The 21,728-nt window shown below is 40.6% G+C and overlaps 2 protein-coding genes across 3 annotated transcripts in view; one reads left to right on the forward strand and one right to left on the reverse strand.

Moving 5' to 3' along the window:
* LOC132954523 (interferon-induced protein 44-like) overlaps window positions 1–8,197 on the forward strand; it is a 30,209-nt gene extending 22,012 nt beyond the window's left edge. The window contains exon 8 of the transcript XR_009665769.1: window positions 7,859–8,197. The gene's annotated coding sequence lies outside the window, so the exon portion shown is untranslated. The remainder of the gene's footprint in view (window positions 1–7,858) is intronic.
* Window positions 8,198–9,463: 1,266 nt separating this feature from the next.
* Window positions 9,464–21,728, reverse strand: part of LOC132954521 (interferon-induced protein 44-like) — a 158,302-nt gene continuing 146,037 nt past the window's right edge. The window contains exons 2-9 of one of the 2 annotated variants that reach the window (XM_061027094.1): window positions 17,133–17,222; window positions 16,656–16,700; window positions 16,131–16,164; window positions 15,796–15,994; window positions 15,130–15,279; window positions 11,813–11,984; window positions 11,302–11,402; window positions 9,464–11,184 (exon numbers count right to left, since the gene is read on the reverse strand). In XM_061027094.1, coding sequence (XP_060883077.1) covers window positions 10,891–11,184; window positions 11,302–11,402; window positions 11,813–11,984; window positions 15,130–15,279; window positions 15,796–15,994; window positions 16,131–16,164; window positions 16,656–16,698 — 993 coding nt within the window. In that variant the 5' untranslated portion in view covers window positions 16,699–16,700; window positions 17,133–17,222 and the 3' untranslated portion in view covers window positions 9,464–10,890. The remainder of the gene's footprint in view (window positions 11,185–11,301; window positions 11,403–11,812; window positions 11,985–15,129; window positions 15,280–15,795; window positions 15,995–16,130; window positions 16,165–16,655; window positions 16,701–17,132; window positions 17,223–21,728) is intronic. The other variant, XM_061027095.1, reaches the window with a different exon arrangement.

Below are 21,728 nucleotides of genomic sequence, written 5' to 3' on the forward strand. Positions count from 1 at the left end.
ATAACTTCCCCCCATAAGACCAAAACTAAGTTTTGAACCTAGCATATAACAAATTAGTCACCAAACCACATTATCACCTACCCCAATACAACAGGCTGGCAGCTATCAACAAAAAAACATACATATTATTCTTTTCTCTCACCCACGGGACAAAGCATCAGCCACCATGTTGTCAGTCCCCTTCTTGTGTTTAATTTCCAAGTTAAACCCCTGGACCAGCAGTGCCCAGCGCATCAACCACTGGTTGTGGTTGTACATCTGGGCCAGGAAAACAAGTGGGTTATGGTCAGTGTACACTGTCACGGGGGCCACACTGGAACCCAGGTAGACCTCGAAATGCTGAAGGGCTAAAATCATGGCCAACGTCTCTTTCTCAACGGTCGAGTAATTCAGCTGATGACGCTTGAATTTGGTTGAAAAATAACAGACAGGATGCTGCACATCTCCTGCCCCACCCTGCAACAGCACAGCCCCAGCTCCAGAAGCACTGGCATCCACCTCGAGCCTGAAGGGATGCAAAAAATCAGGGGCGGCCAATACAGGAGCACTGCAGAGAAGGGATTTAGCAGCATCAAATGCATGACAGCACTCATCAGTCCACACAAATGGCACAGCAGGGCTACACAGACGGGTGAGAGGGGCCACAACTACCGAAAAGTTTTTACAAAAACACCGGTAGTATCCCGCCATGCCCAGAAAACGCCTCAGTTCCTGCCTGGTGGTAGGAGCTGGGTAAGATAACACTGCCTCAACCTTCGCATCCACTGGTCTAACCTGCCCATGACCCACCTGCTTACCTAGATAAGTTACAGTTGCCTTTGCAAACTCACATTTAGCAAGGTTCAATGTCAGCGATGCCTCAGCAAGCCGCTGAAATACGTCCTTCAACCGGGATATGTGGATTGACCAGTCGCTGGAGTATACCACTACATCATCTAAATACACATTACAGTTCGGGACGTCACCTAACACCAGGTGCATCAGACGCTGGAAAGTGGCTGGTGCATTTCTCATCCCGAAGGCCATTACCGTGTACTGCATAAAGTGATCAGGGGTGACAAAGGCCGATATGTCCCCTGCTCCGGGTGCCAAAGGTACCTGCCAGTAGCCTTTTAGCAGGTCCAGTTTGGTGATGAACGTAGCTGGGCCTATGCTATCGATGCAGTCTTCCATGCGAGGTAACGGGAATGAGTCCAGTACAGTCACAGCATTCACCTTCCTGAAATCGGTACAAAAACGAGGAGAACCATCAGATTTAGGTGTCAGCAAACACGGAGAGCTCCAGGGACTACGACTGGGCTTTGCTAACCCATTTTCTGTCAAGTAATCTACCTCTTTCTTCATTAATTCTCTCTTCACTAGAGGACATCGATATGCATGCTGTTTGATTGGTTTTGAATTTCCTACATAAATGACATGTTCTAAGACCGTTGTCCTGGAGGAAACATCACCAAACAGAGTCGGGTATGAATGGAGCAGGCACAGGACATCATCTTTCTGCTGCATGACAACTGGACACCTACACTAGACATAAATTCAGAATTAGACAGCCTACCGCTTTGCTGACTATCCGAAGTTCCCAGTCCATCATCAGCCACCGAACCTACATTAACCATGGACGCAGATGTCGAAACGGGGGTAGCAGTCTCTGAAGTTTGTTCCTGCACACCCGTGGAGGCCTGGACTGGACTGGAGACTGATAGAGTTTATGCATGTTAATGTGACACAGCCTATTCTTCCTCCGGCGTTCTGGGGTGTGGATGACATAGTTTGTATCGGACACTTTTCTCTCCACTACATAGGGACCGGAGAAACGAGCAGTGAGAGCAGAACCAGGCGTGGGTAATAAAACCAGCACTTTATTCCCAGACTGGAACTGTCGCTCAACCGCTTTCCTGTCGAACCTCCTCTTCATGTTGTCCTGAGAGACACCAATGGCTTCTTTTGCCAAAATAGTTGCCACATGCAACCGTTTCCTACATTTTGACACAAAATCCGACACATTTGTTTTCGAAGACCTCCCAGAAATGAACTGTTCTTTAAGCACTTTCATTGGGCCACGCACATTGTGACCAAACACAAGTTCAGCCGGACTGTACCCAATGGACGATCACGAATCGCAAACAGAACAAATGGCACCCCGTCATCCCAACCTCTCCCTGTGTCATGACAATACTTTTTAAGCATAGATTTTAACGTTTGATGCCAACGCTCAAGGGCGCCTTGTGACTCCGGATGGTACGCACTGGACACTGAATGCGTTACCCCAAGAGACTGCAAGGTCTGCTTGAAACTTCTAGAGAGGAAATTTGTTCCTTGGTCTGTCTGAACAATTTTTGGTAACCCAAATGTTGTAAAAAACCTAACTAGAGCTTTAGTGATGGCTGTGGCAGTGATTTTCCTCAATGGGATTGCCTCAGGATAACGGGTCGAAACACACATAATAGTCAACATGAACTGGTTACCCGACTTCGTCCTGGGTAACGGGCCCACACAATCCACAATGACATGTTCGAAAGGCTCACCCACTGCCGGAACAGGACGTAGAGGTGCTGGAGGTACAACCTGGTTTGGTTTTCCCACCACCTGGCAGATGTGACAGGAATTACAGCATTGCACCACATCAGCTTTCATCCCTGGCCAGAAGAAATGTTTAAGAACACGATCATACATTTTTGTAACACCCAGATGCCCAGCCCACAGGTGCTCATGTGCTAATGCTAATACATGCCGTCTGTATCCCACTGGGACAACTATCTGATAAATTGCACCCCAGTCTTCACTCAACTCATCAGTGGGAACCTCTGACTGTGGCATCCACCTGCGCATTAACAAACCATCATCCAACAAAAAAGAATGTTTCTTCCCCCACTGCTTTTGAACAGCAGCAAAACACTTTGCTAGGGAAGAGTCACTCTTTCGGGCATTGATGAGGGCTTCCCTGGTTAGAGGTAGTAATACTGCAGGTGCATCAACAGTTTGTTTTGCCTCCTTCTGCTCCGGAGGCTTGTAGTTCACTCTACCACCAGCAGATGGTGCCAACCTATATTCAGACAGGACAGAGGCAAGAAAAGAGTCAAACAAATCAACTTTATCGGCCTGCTTACGAGCCTGAGCTCTGGTTAACACACTAACCGCAAACACCTCGGGATGACTCAGAGCTAACTCATCTTTCTCAGACCGGGAAATGGGCACTTCAACGACCTCAGGAGCAGGACAAACCTTACCTCCCACAATATAATTTCCCATGATGAAGTCAACTCCATCTATGGGAAAACAAGCCAACACGGCTACTGGGAAAACACCAGAGACCAGTTTAGATTCAACATGAACATGGTGGAGAGGAGCAGGTACAAAGCTTATCCCACTGCTTCTCACCACCGTGCTACAATCACAGGTAGTCTCTTCACTTACAGACAGGACTTTTGACAGAATGAATGACTGCGAGCCTCCTGTATCTCGCAATATCATTACCGGACGTTGATCCTCAAGTTTTCCTGTAAGGGACACAAAACCACTGGAAATAAAGGGTTTAAAACATGCATCAAACCCGCTTTGAGCCACACTCTCAATATAAGGAACAGTCTTTATCAGGCCCACATCCTTGGGAGGTTTTGAAGTGGACCCCTACTGCTTGGGTTTCCACGCTGCACAGTCAGCTATCAGGTGATCATTTTTCTGACAAAAGAAACACTGTTTATCTGACCTATTACTGAAGGAAGATGAGAAAACTTTATCACGTGGAGTATGCGAGACCCCAGTTTTTGGATTATTTTCACGAGGTACCGAATCACGTTTAATGAAAACATTTTTTTGAATCAACGCAAACTCGTCCACCAGAGTGGCAGCCTGCTGCAGAGTAGCCACCTTCTGCTCATTTAGGTAAACTACCGTTCGCTCGGGCACACAGTTTTTAAACTCCTCTAGCAGGATAAGTTCACGCAGAGCTGTTAAATCATCAGCCTTGCATGCTGAGCACCAACGATCAAATAATACCCCCTTCTCCCTCGCAAAATCACTAAATGACTGGCCAGCTGCTTTTCGGTGGCTCCTGAAGCGTTGCCAGTAAGCTTCAGGCACCAACTCATACGCCCTGAGAATAGCGCTTTTCACCGTATCATAATCAAGGCTTTCATCCACTGAAAGTGAGGCGCAAGACGACATTGTAGCAAGATAGACCATGCATCCTCTGGCCAGCGCAGTGCAGTGGCAATCCGCTCAAACGCGCCGAAGTAGGACTCGACCTCACCTTCTCTAAAGACAGGGACCAGAGCAATGTTTTTACTAACATCAAACGTGGCAGCAGAGACAGAAGAACGCGGAGTAACAGCAGGGATCATATGTGCTTGTAACTTGATCTGTCTCATTCTCACAGCAGTGTCAGCCTCTACTTTACGTATCTCAATTTCCCTGCTGAAATTCTCGTTCCCGATCCTCCTTTTCAATCTGGAGCCACGCTAAGCGCACTTTTAACCGCGCGTCCAGTTTCAAACCGGCGGAGGACTCCCCCAAAAAGGGTTCGAACAGCGGCAAGGTAAACGCCCTGTCCCCTTCTCTACTACCACCCAACCCCGGAGTGACATTATGCGGCTGCAACTTTGCTCTGTCACTTATCGGGGCAAACAACCTCCACCGGCAGTGCCAACAACCCCGGAGATTCTAACACAGACGGACCGAAAATGCCCTGATTAACTAAACCCGTTAACACAGTTACTTTCAGTTCTTTTTTCTTCAATGTGCTTGAAAAAGAAATACCATAGTGTTTGGCGATTTCACATAGATCAGACTTTCTAAACTCATGGAATTTTGCAAAAGAGGGTTTGGCCACAAACTCCTCCAAACAAAAAGTTGCCATACTCACCGGCGCTCCACTCCAGAAAGGGTCTGAGGTTGGCTGCTGACAGGTAACATTCACAAAACATTTAACTAAAGAGCCTACTTCCCCAGTTCCTGCCGACCAGAAACTGTCCTACCTTGTCTTCTGGGTCTTGCCAGGCACAAGGTAGTCAACCCCCAACAGGGAACGCAGTCCCAACCCAGATTTCAACCCAAAAATAAAAAAGGCAAAATAATAAATGAGCGACCGATGGAAAGACTGTAATCAGCCTAGCTGGTCACTCGCTACCTAGACTGAGGAAGCAGTACCGATTGTAACCTACTAAACAAAAACTCAATGAGCCAAAATAGCCCACTTAGCCGACTGATAGTTCAACAAAACAAAAACATCCGATCTCGTTCTTACAAACAAAATGATCCCGGACAAGCCCCCAATTGTTACGTTCACCATAGTGCTAGGGGATGTGGGGAACAACAAATTTATATTTACCCGGAATCAAGGTGGAGACCAGAGTTCGGTTTCAAAAATAATAGTCGCTGTATTTAATTGTACAGGAAACACACAAGCAGTAACCAGCTTTAGTTGCACCCACAAAGGTACACAAATTTAGAACAACTGAAACGGAGACGATCAGGCACTCCAGCAGCCTGCGTCCCAGCACACGGATATGACTCTTTGTCTCTCCCTGCAGCCTGCACCCAGTGCCTTTTATTCATCGGCTGCATGCGTACACAGGTGATTCCACTTCTCCATCAGTCTCCCCCAGAGATGGGCGGAGCACCAACCTGTCCAGGAACTCAGAGAGGGAGGGGAGACACACACGGACAACACAACCCATAACACTAATATTCTTTCTAAATTATCTGACAATGAGATAGCCCTCTGTGGTGGCAGTCACCAGCCTCAAATGAATTTAAAACATACTGTAACTCAATTAATTTTACAGTTAATTGATTCTCCCACTCGTCCAAACCATAAGTGCCCAGAAAAATCTACTTTAATTGATTGAAATTATTATTGGGCATAAGCAAGAAAGTTGAACGCTGATGCTCTCTGGGCTACTTTTAGATGCTTAAGGAATAAATGTACTGCCTTAGTCAAGAAGGCCAAATCTAGCTATTATCTTGCCCTTACAACTGAAAATTTAAATAACCCACGGAAATTCTGGCAGACAATCAAATCTCTATCTCCAAATAACTCCTCTAGTCTTCCAACTTGCATTGTGTCAGAGTCTGCCACTATCCATGACAGAGCTGAGATGCTCAATTGTTTTAATAAGTATTTTGTTTCTTCTGGTTTTCTTTTTGATAAAGTAAATACGCCCTCTACTGCACTTGCTATTGCTGAGCCCTCTTTGGATAATGAATTTAACTTTAAACCGTCCACTGTTGCTGAAGTACATAAAGCTCTTAAGAAATTAGATTTAAAAAAAACCACAAGGGCCAGATAATATAGGTGTTCATTTTTTAAAACTCGCCACAGATTTTATTGCAGAGCCACTGACCTACATTTTTAATTTAACTCTAACTAGTAAGAAAATCCCCAAAATATGGAAAACGGCTCACGTTCTTCCCCTCTTAAAAGGTGGTGAACCGTCTAGCCTCAATAACTACAGGCCTATTTCAAATCTGTCTCCTTTAGCCAAGATTTTAGAAAGCCTGATTAGTGATCAGTTGAAGGATTTCTTCAGTCTTAATGAAATTTACCTTCTGGTTTTAGAAAATCACACAGTACAGTCACAGCAGCTACTAAAATAGTAAATGATATTTTTATGGCCCTGGATAGCAAACAACACTGTGCTTGTCTTTTTATTGATTTTTCCAAGGCCTTCGATACGGTGGACCATGATGTATTATTGCATAGACTGGCTAATATAGGATTGTCTAATTCTGCTGTTGGTTGGTTTTCTAACTATCTTTCAGACAGGACTCAATGTGTTAAAATTGATGGCTGCTCCTTTGATACTTTGGCTGTCCACAAGGGGGTGCCACAAGGCTCTATATTAGGTCCCTTGTTGTTTACCATTTATATTAATGATTTGGGGAAATATGTCCAAAATGCAAATGCCCATTTTTATGCAGACGATACTATTATTTATTGTTTTAGAGAGACTGTGTTAAAGGCTGTTGATCGCTTGCAAGCTGCTTTTAAAGAAATAGAAGCCCAACTCCTGTCTTTAAGACTGGTACTTTACGCAGATAAAACTAAAATGATGATCTTCACTAAATCCAGGGACAAAACTAACTGTCGGCCCACTCTATTTACATTTCAAGGTACTCTTATTAAGACCGTTTCCACTTTTAAATACCTTGGTATCATCCTTGATGACAATTTGTCTTTTAAACCCCATATCGAGAACCTGGCAAAGAAACTAAAGGGTGAGATTGGGCTTTTATTTCAGACATAAATCTTGTTTTTCTTTTGTTTCTAAAAAGAGGCTTATTGCTGCTACTTTTATGCCATTATTAGATTATGGTGATGTACTGTGCATGAATGCCTGCTCTACCTCACTGCATATGCTGGATGCTACTTATCATTGTGCATTAAGATTCATTACCGCCTGTAAATCACTCACCCATCATTGCACCCTGTACTCTAAAGTAGGCTCGCTTTCCGCGTCAGCTCGTAGGCTTCTTCACTGGTACACCTTCATTTATAAAGCAATTACTGGACTACTCCTTTCATACCTCTACACCTACCTCACTTTTAAATCAAATCCATCATACAGTTTGCGCTCTCTGGACTTTCTATCTACGTCAGTCCCCAGAACTCGTACTGAGTTTGGGAAGAGGGCCTTCATGTACTCTGCTCCCTCCGCATGGAACAGTCTTAAAAAAAACACTCAAATTGCAGGAACTCATCACTATTAATGATTTTAAAACTTGGCTCACAAGTTTTTTAATGGCTAATTTTGGAGTGTGTAAATGTTTCACTGCATAGTATTTTATCATCATCACATAATTGTTCTTTTAGTGTGTATTGTGGTGCATTTTGCATTTATTAATGATGGCTGTGTAAGAGGTACAAAATCAAAAGTGGGACACAATATTTATATTGTATATTTGCATAAACCATTGCAATCAAGTAATTATGAATATTTACATTATGAACATGAAATAAATAAACTTTGTTGTAATTCTGCATGAATTAGCTGCATGTGAAAATGGTAAATTGCTGTGTAGATTGTTTGTGAAACCTGAGATTTCCCAGAGCGGATTCACTGACAGTAACAAGCTGGTTCCTCATATTAGTCATTCTTTATCAATGAGTTGGATTAATCAAAGTTCGATTATTGAAACAAAATATGTTTGTCATCATCTCTTGTTGGGTGGGGGTTGTTTCTGTATTAAATGGATATTACCTGGTGAACCCCTACGTGCCTGCCCGAGCCCTGCGTTCTCAGGGGACTGGTCTTCTGAGTGTCCCAAAGGTCAGAAAGAAGACAGTTGGTGATTGGGCTTTTTCTTTCCGTGCACCGACACTTTGGAACAGCTTACCTCTGGACATTAGGCAGGCTTGTTCTGTTGAGGTTTTTAAAGCAAAGTTAAAGACCCATCTGTTTACTGTTGAGTATGAGTCATGATTTCTTTGTATGTTTTTTCCTGTATTTTTCCTGTATTGCTTTATACAGCACTTTGATTTAAAGCACTTTATAAATACATTTATTATTATTATGAAATCCTGAAACAGACTGTGGATCATCTTAGGATTTATTCAGCCATGGTCAGACAACATAGAAACACAACACACATGGCTGACAAAGTGCGAACCATCCCTGACCCATGCTGACCAAGATCTCACAATCGCTTGCAATCATTGGCCTATTGGCCATCATGGGCAAAGTGGCAAAGTCTTCATCTTCACAGTGTTGCTTATATTCTGCTAGAAGGTACATCCCACAAATTCCTGGCAGCTTTGGTTCATCTCTAAAAGGCTAGAAAGAAGACATCACCTTGACTCGTAAATATCAGACATATACATTTCTTCAGTCTCAGAGTCACATTTCCTTTTCTGCTCACAACAGACACTTGGCTCCAATCCAAATAAAACTCTGCTGCCATGATGTCTCTTACACATATGTATTACAATTTCACAAACCTAAAAGAAGAATTACTCTTAGATGGTTGACACAATTTAAAGATATATCCACTGTAACATGTCCTGGACAAAAAGGGGTGAATAACTTTACTATAGCTAACGGAAGCTCACCACCCATTAGTTAACTAGTCTACTCTTTCCTATAACTATGTGAGAACTCGCTCCCTACCAGCCGCTAGTCTACTCTTTCCTAGTACCTGGAGATATGTAAAATTACTCCGCTAACACCCTTTGGAGAAGAGAGGACTTGTTATAATCACATAGCCCTAGGATTATCTGCCTAACATTCATTTCTAGAATAACTAGATTCAAGAATAACCCTTGGTTCAGGACTCTAGATTTCCCCCCCAGAGGCTCGCACCCCCGGAGAGGGATTAACTGCAACTCTCCTCACTAGGATGCTAGGTGTGTATGAGGTGTGTAGTAAAAGTCAGTAGAAGTGTGCCGTGGCGTGACTGCTCAAGCTTACCTTCCGAGGCTCACGGGGTCCTTAAGAGAGACTCCGGTCTTTGTGGTGTGAATGATTTCAAAAAGTTCCGAAAATTTATTAAAAAACTTCAAATGATATTCCAAATGCAAATACAAAACAGTAAAAGTAAAAATATAAAAATGTAAAAAGCAAAATACAAAGACAAAAGTCTTAACCCAAGAGTGTAGACACTTGAGGGTTTAAAAGATCTTGGTCTCAGAGACTAAATCCCAAAATGGGGATTCAAAAGTCAGAGTAACGTGGAGTCCTTTAGAAAAGTAAAAAAGAACCCCGATCAGCTTTTCCACAGCGTTTTTATAGCCAGACGGTCTCTTTTTTCCAAGATTCTGTAAAACCTCAGCAATGCAGATTCGTAGAAACGTGATATATCCTTGATACTAAGTTCAAATGTGGTTTTAGCTTGAAGACCGTGAACCAGACAGATTTGCAGAAAACGCTATACACCTACGAACTCGTATGTGGTTTTGCTCAAAGTATGGCACACTTATCCTGACCTCACAGGTGCATAGGCACCGCAGGTATGTGTAGGATTGACAGGAAATGTAAAAGCCAAGAAAACAAAAGTCGTATTGACTATATGACATATGAATGAAATGATAAAAAGATTAAATAATAATAAAAGAAAAATAAAATATATGAAGTAAATGATAAATGGATTAAATGATAATTAAAGGAAAAGAACATGTATGGTTAAAACAAATTCAACAATTGCATAACTCTTTCTGATCTTTCAACACCACAAAATTAGCAAGATGAATGAATCCATGAAAATACGTACTAACAGTAATGCTTATTCAGAGCATTAATAAATGGTCTATTATGGTTAAGTAAGGCTTATTCAGAGCATTAATGAATGGTTAATCATGGTTAAGTAATGCTTATATAACATCAACAATAATGATAGGTTAGGCTGTAAGTTAAGAACGTCTACATGAAGATAAAGGAACAATCTAACGTCTACTTGAAGACCATGGTGTGGTACACTGATCTCAATCTTTACCAAAAATAAGTCACCAGTTGGAGGATGGACAAGTGAACAGTCATTAACCTTAAATAAATATGAATAAAAACAAACACTTTTGTCTTAATGACATGACTCAGCTATGAACCTCAAGACATGCATCTAAATGAACATCTTTAACAAACAGTAATATTTAGTATATACTTAGTAATATTAGTTAATAGGCTTAATTAACATGTAAACCCTTAATTAATGTTAACAAGAGACATCTGTTAAGGGTTTCTTAATGTTCATTTTTGTACGAATTTTCTGTTAATTAAGGCGTATCACTGCATTAACTAATGTTAATAGCATCCTTAAATAATGTATTAATTAATACCATAGTTGACATGAACACCGTTAATAAATGATTACGAGACACATTAGTTAACTGTTAGTAACCAGGCTTAATAATGCCTTAACTAATGTGAATTAATGTACCCTTATTGTAAAGTGTTACCATGTTTATATTCCTTCATTGTTTTCATTAGCACAGCAGGATACATTTACATGTGGTGTTAATGTACAATAATGCATAAGCTGTGGTAAGTAATGTAAAATTGAGCTGAAACATGAAATGACAACATTTTCCTCTGGCGACTGGGTTGGGATGAAGTTGTCTCCTTGGGTTACCATCTGTCTCAGTGCGGTCAGTATCGGCCCACTGATGCCGTCACTTGTGTCGGTTTCTGACTCGTAGTTCTTCACCAGAAAGATGGACTTGATGGGAATTCCCAGCCTCGCGTTGAATTGTTCCACCTACGTGTTGGAGTCAAATAATTTCAGATAATCAGTGATTGCAAAGCTCAGACCAAAGGTGGAAATGTGATGAAAAAAGAACTGAAACTCAACAATAACAAATCTAAACCGGCTCACCTTTTCCTTCAGGTACTTGCTCTTGTACATGTTCTGAATATTTGATTTGACCTCAGGACAGGCTTGATCAACTTTGGTGAGGATGGCCAGTTGGGGAATTCCTGCAGATGTGGAAACATTCTCAGTATTTTAATAATTTGTTTTTCTTGTAATTAATTTGCCTGATATGTAGGGATGTAATGATTCACTAAACTCACGATACGATTCTCTCAGGATTTATTTAACAAAATTAGACTGTAGATTATTATAAATTACGATTGAAAAAGATTCCTTTAGGGGCTACAAACCCATTTGTCAGTGTGGTTTGACCTTTTAATGTTTTTTTTTTCTCGCAAAATCTTGCTCTGCAGCTACCAACCGCCTCTGCTCTACAGCTGCTGACGCTCTCCGATATGGACATTCATTTTTCATAGTACCGATGTGAACCTTGACACCTTTGAATCGATTTTTCAAGATTTCACAAATGATCTTTACATCCCTACTTATATGGAAATGTAAGTGTGTTTCTTACCCAGATCACTGGCAGCTAGTCTGACTTCTCTTAACTTCTGCACAACTTTGTCATCTAACAGAGAGACTGTGCTGACAGGAACCACACAGACCAGCACGTGGACTTTGTCATCCAGAGAGGGTTTGGAGTTGTAGCCCGGATCATTCTCTGTCAGTGGGCCATTAGTACGAAACTAAAAAACAGAGCCATGAATGTTTCAGTGAATAAAAAAGCAAAATGATTAAAAATATTTAGTGGATATTTAGTATCCTCTGGAGGTTTGTCTGTCCCTTTAAAGTAACTGTTTTTAGTTTTTCTGTTTTAATTTGTCTCAATATTTTCTGCAGCAATATTCCTGTGCGCATGAACGTTTAACATGTTGGCCTAATTACCGAAAGCAGCCTCTCTAATATCTAATCTTTAAAGAAGTCGAAATCGATTAAAAAACATTAATTCATCAAATATAACACATAACTAATGAAATCACCTGACAGCTCACGCTGCTCATCATCATTTAAAAAGTAATATAGCCTACAGAGATCGTTTGAGGTGGAGTGTAATATAAAATACATTTTAGATGAGTTCTCTTATCTAACAGTAAATCTGTGAACCTCTATCTGCCTGTCTTAACCATACACAGTAAAAAAGAAACTTAACAGGCACTGCAGTATGATCTAATGATTGTACAACACAGACAGATTCGCTGCACTGCAAGTCCACACTGAGTTGACACCCATTTTTATGCCGTACGTACGTTTGATAGGTGAGGGCCTATGAGTTGTAGTCGATATTAGCAGCCACGTTTCACAACCTCTCTTTCTGCAGGACTCAGGAATGTGGATTAACATCTTGGTTACTTTTTATCAAGAAACAAAGGAACTAATCAATGATTTAAGTCTCCCTCTCAGACAGGCTCTAGAAGACAGAATATTATAAACTTTTACAACGCATTGAGTAAACAACCAAGCGGAAACAGAACACTCTGCTATGTACGAATTGACCCCAAAGACATCAACTGTGACTGAAACCAGTCTCTGCAAAGTCGTAAAAATTTACCATCTGTTGAAGTACTTCAGAAGAACTGATTAAACCACAGCGTTCAATTCTGCATCAAATGAACATTTATGTCTTTCTTCATCTAAATATTTGTAATTGTCACAATGAATATATTATAATCATCTTTTTAAACTCAAAATCTGATGTTTAGAATACAAATAAGAGTTATTATAGTTTTAATAGGAATTTGACGTGGAGCGCTTTTGCCATCTAGTGTTAGAATTCCCATGAATACGTAACCTTCATAATTATACATTTAGACGTGTTATAAAGCATACTCTTTGATATTAGCTTTAGAAGGTGTTATTTAAAGACACCAATTTCTTTTCCTACTTTATTAATGTCTTATTAAGAATACTGACTGTATAACATGGCTTTGTTCACCTACAGGCTGGGATTAACTGAGGATGTTCCCAGGTGGTGTGATTTTCATTTCAACATGAATCTGATAGAAATGCATGTCTAAATATATGACGTGAACCTACATCAACGTGGATCTGATAGAAATATATATGTGACGTATATATATGTTTAGATTCTTATTCTTAATCTTATTGAGTAAACTCGGTTTAATTTAAACATTTGTCCTCTGGTCAGAGTGGGAGTAACCCTTGGATTTCCGAGAAGCGTGCTGAGCAACTGACCAATAACGACAGAGCGGATCGGCAGACCAATCAGAGCAGACTTGGCCCACGTGGGGTCTAACAGTGGGGGCTCAGCAGAGCGTAGCTGACGGACTCAGAACGTAGAGGGAGCAAGGAGGAGCAGTACATGAAAACAGACACTTTTTTCGGACTTTAGCTATTGTAAACGTACAAAAGTAGGTACATAGATTTTTTAAACATCAATTATTTTTGCTCAAACAAGGCTTTCGAATTTTCTTCTCCAAAGTCTTTGCTCTTCAATTTTGAACACCAATTTCTTAATTTGGATTCATCGAGATGGCCATCAGGTTAATCTGAATTGGAAATCAACGTATCAAAAGACTCTTTATTATTTTTCCTGTTGGATCCACTTGGAGCTGATGACGACACAACCACGACGGCTGAACTGCCATTCCACCTCCATCCTAGCTGCATACTCCGACCAAGGTGCTAAGGCATCTAATCTGGCCCGTGGACCTCTCTGGGCCTGAAAAGAACCACTTGCCGGAGACTGAAATGCGGGACCAGTCGGCAGAGTTCAATCGTACACACCTCACAGTCAGAGTGTTGGTTCCGCATTGGGTGTTGAGAGATTAGGTCGTGAGTCGTGTCTATTCAGAGAGTCATTCAAACAATACCGCGTTTTATCTCGTTACTAAATATATGTCACCATACGTTATAATTGCATTATCCCGATCATAAGAATCATACTCTTTATCTGTTTTATCTATACCTGATTGTTTACCATTTCTATATTAAATTTAAAACATAAAATTCAGAACTTTGTCTGTGTGTTTTCTGGTTTAACATTTCTAGAACTTACTTCTTTCAAGATATGAAACTGACTGAAAATAACTTATACAGTTGAAGTTAATTTCTTCCTGTAACAGGAAGTGGTGCCCCTTTCTGAATCCGAGGTTAAATAAAGATATAATATCTTAATAAATTAATTACGCTACAGAGTGGACCCAATCGATTTCCCTGTACTTCTATGCCCATTATCAGTAAGAGAGCACTCAATCAGCTTCTGAAGAACGTGTCATACTAAGCAACAGGTCAACTACGCCTCCTCATTAAGATAAAAGTTTCTGTCCCTTCCTCGCTCAGAGAGTGTTTCTAAATCACTCCTCATCTAGGACTCCTTGCTAGGATTTTTTAAGCTAGGAGCTGTGTGGGAGGATTCTCAGGATTTCAAGGTCAAGGTCAAGGTTTCTTTATTCGTCTCCCTAGGGAGAAATTTGTCTCAGATACTGGGAAATGGCTGCATGGACAATACATCAAAACAATATAAAAACAGTAATAACAAATGTGCAAAAACATTAGCTTATCCCTGCTACAGTTTACCCAAGCGTCTGCTTAAGTATCCATACACATACATACACACACACACACACACACACACACACACACACACACACACACACAGACACACACACTCACTCCTTCTGATGATTTCTTTGGCTATGGGCCCAGGGCTTTTGCAGCCTGCCTCCGATGGACACTCGAGGAACTGCAGGTTATTGCAGTTATGAATTGGCTTCATTTTTCAACACCAGAAGTTGCATTAATTTAAAACACTTGTTGAAGTGAACTCCACAGGGCCCTTTAACAAAAAAAGAGAACGTCTTAGGAGTGTACCTTGTAACCATCTTCCACACGTCCCCGCAGGGCCAGTTTGATATCTTCCACCTGGACTCCATTGTTGTCGTCTTTCTCAACGCCCATGATCTCGTTGAAAACAATAGAATAGAAGCTCTGATCATCTTTCTGGAAGTTGTATGTTTTGTACTGTGAAGAAGAAGGAGAAATGATTTGCATCGTTCAGGTAAATGTAAGGTAATGTTAAGCTTTCCTGCTTCTGCGTTCTGACCGTGGTCAGAGCGCACAGGGGAGACTTATTGGTCTGCTCCAGGGCTGAAGTTGTAGCCCTCAACTTTGGGGCTAACCCCTGTCACTTTAACTGGGGTGCAGCAAGTTGTAAACAGACACGGAGAGTCCGGCTTGTTACTTGAGGTGTTGGGCCGTTTATTATGCACACAGAGCTCAAACTGTGCATACACAAACTGTACATACATCAGATGCTGACTAGTTTCTCTGCGCTGATTCTGCTCCGGTCCCCGGCATCAGTAACTTGCCTCTCGCACACACCTACCGAACACACACACTCGCCTTGTCTCTCTCTCTCCTTACTCGCTTCACCACCCACACACATGCGCACTGAGCCATTCACAGACAGGGGTGGAGTTTATAGAGAATGGTGAATAATCTTAGTTTGGAGTCACCACAGTCATCAGTTATTCTTACCTTTAGGGTGAAGCTGCTCCCAGAGGTCGCATCCGTCTCAGCTTGATCTGTGACAACGCCTCTCAAAGCACTTTCAACAGAGTTTATGAAACTGGACTTGCCGGCACCGACCGGTCCATGAAGCAGAATCCTGAGATGTTTGATTCCTTTGTTTCGAGGTTGGTAAGATTTCATGAAGTTGAGATTGTCCTCAGTGCTCCTGTTCATAGAAGAACATGAGATTCATTACTTCAGTGTTTTAAATATTGAATGTTCAACAGGCACATTGTTATTGATGCTCTGCTGAGTGGCAGAACCACACCCAGTTTCACCACCCTCACTTCCTGTTTACTCACGTCAGCAGAGGCCTCCATGGCTGTCTTAAACAAGCTGAAAGACAAATTCACATGTTAACATACATTAAGACAACTTCAGACTATTTAAACAAATTAAACAGCATCATGTTTCACTGAATGGTATTTGATTTATGGATAACTTCTTTTTTAATTAAATTGTACTTTGCATACACTTGGAAGAGTAACAGTCTGATGATGCACTTTGCCTTTAAGGTTGCTCATGGTTACGGCTGGCGGAGTGATATTGCTTTAAGACCAGTGAAGTGATGTATCACTGTTGTTGTTATTCAGTCTGGGTGTGTCATGCTATGCTACAGACAGATATTAATGTGTATGAGATAAACAGCAGAAGATGTCCCCGTGCTCTTGCTTACCCACACCCAAAGGCATATTTAATAAAGTATATGTAGTGTATACTTAACGGCAGGACAACCAAGGGTTAAACTTATAATCAACATCTCCTCAAGAAACGCTGTCACAATATTTGAACAGGAAACATTTTAATATTTGTGCAAAAAGTCTTACGAGAAGGTGGAGGTGTGGGTGGTTTGGATTCTTTTCCTCCCATATCTGTAAAATATAACAGTTGTGTGTTAATGTCTTTGGACTGAGGGAGAAAGCCGGAGTACCCAGAGAGAATAATTTCCCCGGGGAGAACATGCAAACTCCACACAGAGAGGGGCCTGATCAACAGGGATTCAAACCAGGAACCACCGTGTGCTAATCACTGCACCACCGTGCAGCCCATTCAATTCATTCATCAGTAAAAAAAAATTAAAAACAGTTCATGTGAGAGTTGGTTTGTCAAAGTAACTTTTAAATAAATGTCAATTCCATGTTCACATCATTCAAGAAAAATAAACAAAGAGGGAAAAGGAAAACTCAGCAGTACAAGGAGTCCTTTATAAAAAAAGAGATTTATCATTATAAACATCTTGAAGTCTAAAACAAACTGACGTCAATCAAATGAATAATAAAATCATAGAATGAAGAGAGTCTTACCTTTTCTTGTGATGCTCTGGATGTTCTGGAGTGACTCTGCAAATGTGCAGGCTTGTCCGGCTTTTTATAGGATAGGGTTTCTTACTTTCACTTTTGGTCTTGAATTCTGGTGATTCTGGTCAGCCCCCTGACTTCCAAGAAATTAGCTTTCTGATATTTATCGGCTGTTTTTTTTAATTTGCAGGTCCATCAGAATTTGCACAAGATATAATACAAAGGAAAAATGTATCTTTACTGGCTGCCTATATCAATCTTTGCAGATACGGCAGTGATAGCTAAATGTTTTTTTCAGTATTTATTTATATTTACTCATTCTACCTTTCTCTCCGTGTTTACCTGTCCTCATCACCTGGCTCTTACATCCAGCTGACCCCACCTGCCCTTCAGTGTCCCTTTCTTCCTCTATACTCATCCACTTAGCCTTTTTCTTTTTTTAACATGTCTTTATGATTATGCATCCTTTATGTATTTGCAGCATGTTTATTGTTTACGCAGTTGTTTCAGCTTTTAGCAGCACGTCTTCTTTTCTTCATTTGCAGTGTGTTTTGGACGTTTCTTTGGTTTTGATCTTTTACGTTCACCTTTGAATTTGAATACTTTTTCATTTGCTGCACGTTTTTATAGTAAGTGATGTTTGGACTTGTCTGTCAACGCACTGTGATGTCAAGGTTCTGTGAAATATTCCCGGGCTTGACCATGCAAGGATCTGGAAGTTAAATAACGCTAAAAATGTCCTGACTTCTTTTTCTTACCAAACTGATAACAATGATGAAATAAAGTGTAAAAAAAGATTGGTTGTAAGGTTTTTGAAAGTTTCATTCTTTCTGAAGTTACCTCGCTAACCCCAAATCCTGCTTCGTAGTACAGGCCCCCGTTTTGCACTCCTTTTTCTCCTTGGGAGACTTTGCCGACTCCTGTTTCCTGCCACAGGTCCTGCTGGCTCCTGTTCCCTCGTCGGAGGTCCTGCTGGCTCTGCAAACTCCTGTGTTTCCGTAGGAGGCCCTAGGTCGCCTACCGGCAACCCTCCTGATCCGATCCAGATGGCACTATTGTCTAATTCTAAAGAAATACAAGATAGTGAGTTTTGACAGTTTTGTCAACTTTTCTTTTTCAAACCTGATTTCTAAATGTGTAAACAACCTTGCTCCAGAAACAATCTGTCAGCTAGCGGAAAACTGAGCAAAAGCAAAACTGAGTTATCTGGCTTAAAAGAGTTCCACAAAACGGGCAAAAACATATTTCTGTCACTCACAAACTCCATATCACTGCCAAGTCTTTCAGCCAAAACAAATAAAATGATACCTCACTCATTCACTTCCTGCCTTTGGTACGTTCCCTTTCCGTCAAGATTCTTTCGTTTGTCAATTTGTTTGGGGACTGGTATAAGTGTTCTGCCACTTGTACATTTGTCTCAACTGTTGTAAAAGTGTTTCACAGTTTGTTATTTTGCTTTGCACTTCCCAGCCACTGTACTTTACTAAGATTTTGCTAATATTTTGACCAGTGACGATGCAAAGACTCCCCCAGCACAGCTGAAAAATGATCGGGGTTGTTCATGAAACATGTGCAAATTGGCTTTTATAACCAATAAAACATATTTAGGAGTCAAATTAAGAGTAATCAATATATATATATTTTGTATTTCTTATATGGTATAAACCCATAAAACAAATTTATATGTGAGTGATTGTACCTGTTTTATACCCCTATCTGGCAATGTGTCCGGATACAAATATTCAATGCCTGATAATCAATGTTGTGAAAATCCCAATTTATAATTTTTCAACAAGAACTTATAAAATGTTCCTCAAAAAATAAGTTTTAAATACGAAGTCCCCAAAACACTCTAATAAACATGAAAATATAACATCACTTAGTTCATGGTCGGTGTCTTTGTTACTGCACACCGTCACTTTGGATTTTGTAACAAATGATTTGTATCAATTTGAATGTTGACATGAAGTCAAATGACCTGAGTACTTAACCCAAACCACCCTTCAGTTTTTCTCATGAAATTGCAGTGCACCCATTTTTTGCCCCTCCAGCCCACAGCCTGTCAAATGACTGTATCCCCCAGGATACGGAAACCATTAAAGGTCTAAATGTGTAAATTATAACAGATTATTTGTAATCACTCAATCGTTTCTCTTTCACATTCAGTTCAAACTCAAATGCACTCAGTTGTCTTCAATGCATAATTGAGCTTGATTGAATAAAGTGTTAACCTAATATAGATAACACGTTTGAATGATGTCTAGTCTTGCATTAATAAATGTCCCTGGGTTTAATTATTGCCATGTAAAAAATAAGTTCGCGTAAGTGTAGACTTCTGTGAGTATTTGACTTAGTTGTGGTATTACTCTAATTCAGACATTTTTAAGTATTTAAGATGTATTGTTTGAACATAATAAACTTAACTGAATGCACCTGGAGCATACCTTTTGCATGTACGAGAAAGACCATGATGAGTTTTTCTTCTGTCTGTTTGTATAAGTAAGAATATAACTAGTGACTGTGGTGTTAATAAGCAAAGATTATAATGTAAGATATCCATGCAGTGCAGAACGACTGAAAATATAAAAATGAGGACTGTTTATCTCCGTTGCGCATACTTTTAAGTGTTAAATTCATAGCACACCTAACCACTATATAACTTCCTTTTTAAAATACTTTGGACTTTACCACCACAGTGTATTCTGTGTATGTCTGTATTTTTGAATTTTGAAATTACTTGACAACTTCTGAAGTATGACAAAAATGATCAACAATGAGTCGTACACTTAGTCCCGAGCATGAGCATAGTACAGCTCCAGATATAAACACTTAGTCATTCACAATCTGAGTTTGAGCATACTGTATTTGTATTTAATGCTTGCACTGTTGCAGAAAATCTGGAATTTAACAGCCTCTGTGTGCTTTTGCAAAGTGTCTTGACAAGCAGATCTGCCTGGTTTGTACATAAATCAAGATCGTTCTCTCATTAAGGATTGATGAGTGTTGTTGATTGCTCTCAGGAAGGTCCATTTGAGCATTGGTGCTTCAACAGGTAGGCTTACTTTAGAATCCTCAAATGGGTCCGTGTGACAGGACTGTGAAGGATGTGATTTCACAGAGAAGATCTCCTGCATGTGTACAACTGGTTTCCTGTGGTGTTTTTTTTTATTTTTTATTTCTTAACCATCTCCTTAGACTTAGATTTATACAACTGTATTTATACCAGAGGGAAATTGGGTTCCACAGTCTTCCCAGACCACGCAAACATTTACAAACAAACAACAGAAGGAGATTAATCAGACACAACAAACAAATCGGTATTTGACACGCTGACACCCTCGTGTGGTCTCTTCGAGCAATGACACCCACAAGGGCCGATAAAAAGCACAGTTTAAAGGCTTTATATGCGATTTTTTGGATCCAGCAGATGTCGCCCTTGAGCACCTGCATGAAACCAAAACAACTTGCGCTGCATTGTTGTGTTAGCATGCTAATGCTAGCGATCTTTATTATGCTCGTATCTTCACACTGCATGTCAATTTACTTGAAATGAGCGTGATCTAGAAACACAGTTAAGCAGTGAGTACAGTATGTTATTCTTCTTTTCTCTAGTCCCTCAATTAAACAACTTTTATACACGAGGGGAGGAGTCAGCCGGCTGTCCAGGCGATGTAAACAAAGTGAAGATAGGACTCTGAAAACTCTGAAAACATCACAGACAGTGGGACTCGGGTGTTACACCCATTGTAGACAGTCATGACTCACAGAGTTATTTTCAGAGGATATACTTGATTTCTATTACATTTAAATCTGAAAAATCGCATATAAAGCCTTTAAGGACAACACTAATAAATAAGTCAATAAATACTTAATTAAGACATTCAAGGATGCACCGTAGTCACACCTTAGACTACATTCAAGGAATAGAAGTCCCAGGAATAAACCACTTATCGTTAAACCCAAGAGGAAGGGACACGATAAACAAAGAGAAGAATACAAGGATACAAGATTTAAACAGCCTGATTGTGGAGGAAATGAAAGAGGGCACTATGAAGGGGCGGCCTGAGGGCATTACCTTGAACTCCCTTAGCTTTTTGGACCACCTGCCTCTCCCGCAAAGAACACAAGTCTTTCTGCTGGGCACTGATTATCTTAGAGCAGACCTTTACAATACTGTGCAGGCCGTTCCTGTGTCTTTTACACACAAAGAGTCGAACCAGCAGACAAATTAAAAAGTTAAGAGACTTTCAACAAAATACCGGTAAGAGATGCACAACATTTTGTTGACCTCACTTTACAATACATTCTGTGTTCACATCAAACTTTATCTGTGAGTCGAACATGGCACCCAAATACTGGTACCTTTCAACGATCTCCACATCTGTACAGAACAACACTATAGCTTTAGGTTTTTCACAGTTTTTCCGAAAGTCAATCATGAGCTCCTTTGTTTTTGTCACATTGAGGTCGAGGAAGTTTTCGCCTCACCAGTTAACAGTAACTGCAGTTATCGCTGAGTTTGAACACTGATACATGAAAGCTTTACGTCTAAATATCTGTCATCTCTTGTAATGTTCTACTTCCATTCGTTTCAACCAGGAG

Source organism: Labrus mixtus, chromosome 20, assembly GCF_963584025.1.
Source record: "Labrus mixtus chromosome 20, fLabMix1.1, whole genome shotgun sequence".
In the NCBI taxonomy this organism is placed as follows: domain Eukaryota; kingdom Metazoa; phylum Chordata; class Actinopteri; order Labriformes; family Labridae; genus Labrus; species Labrus mixtus.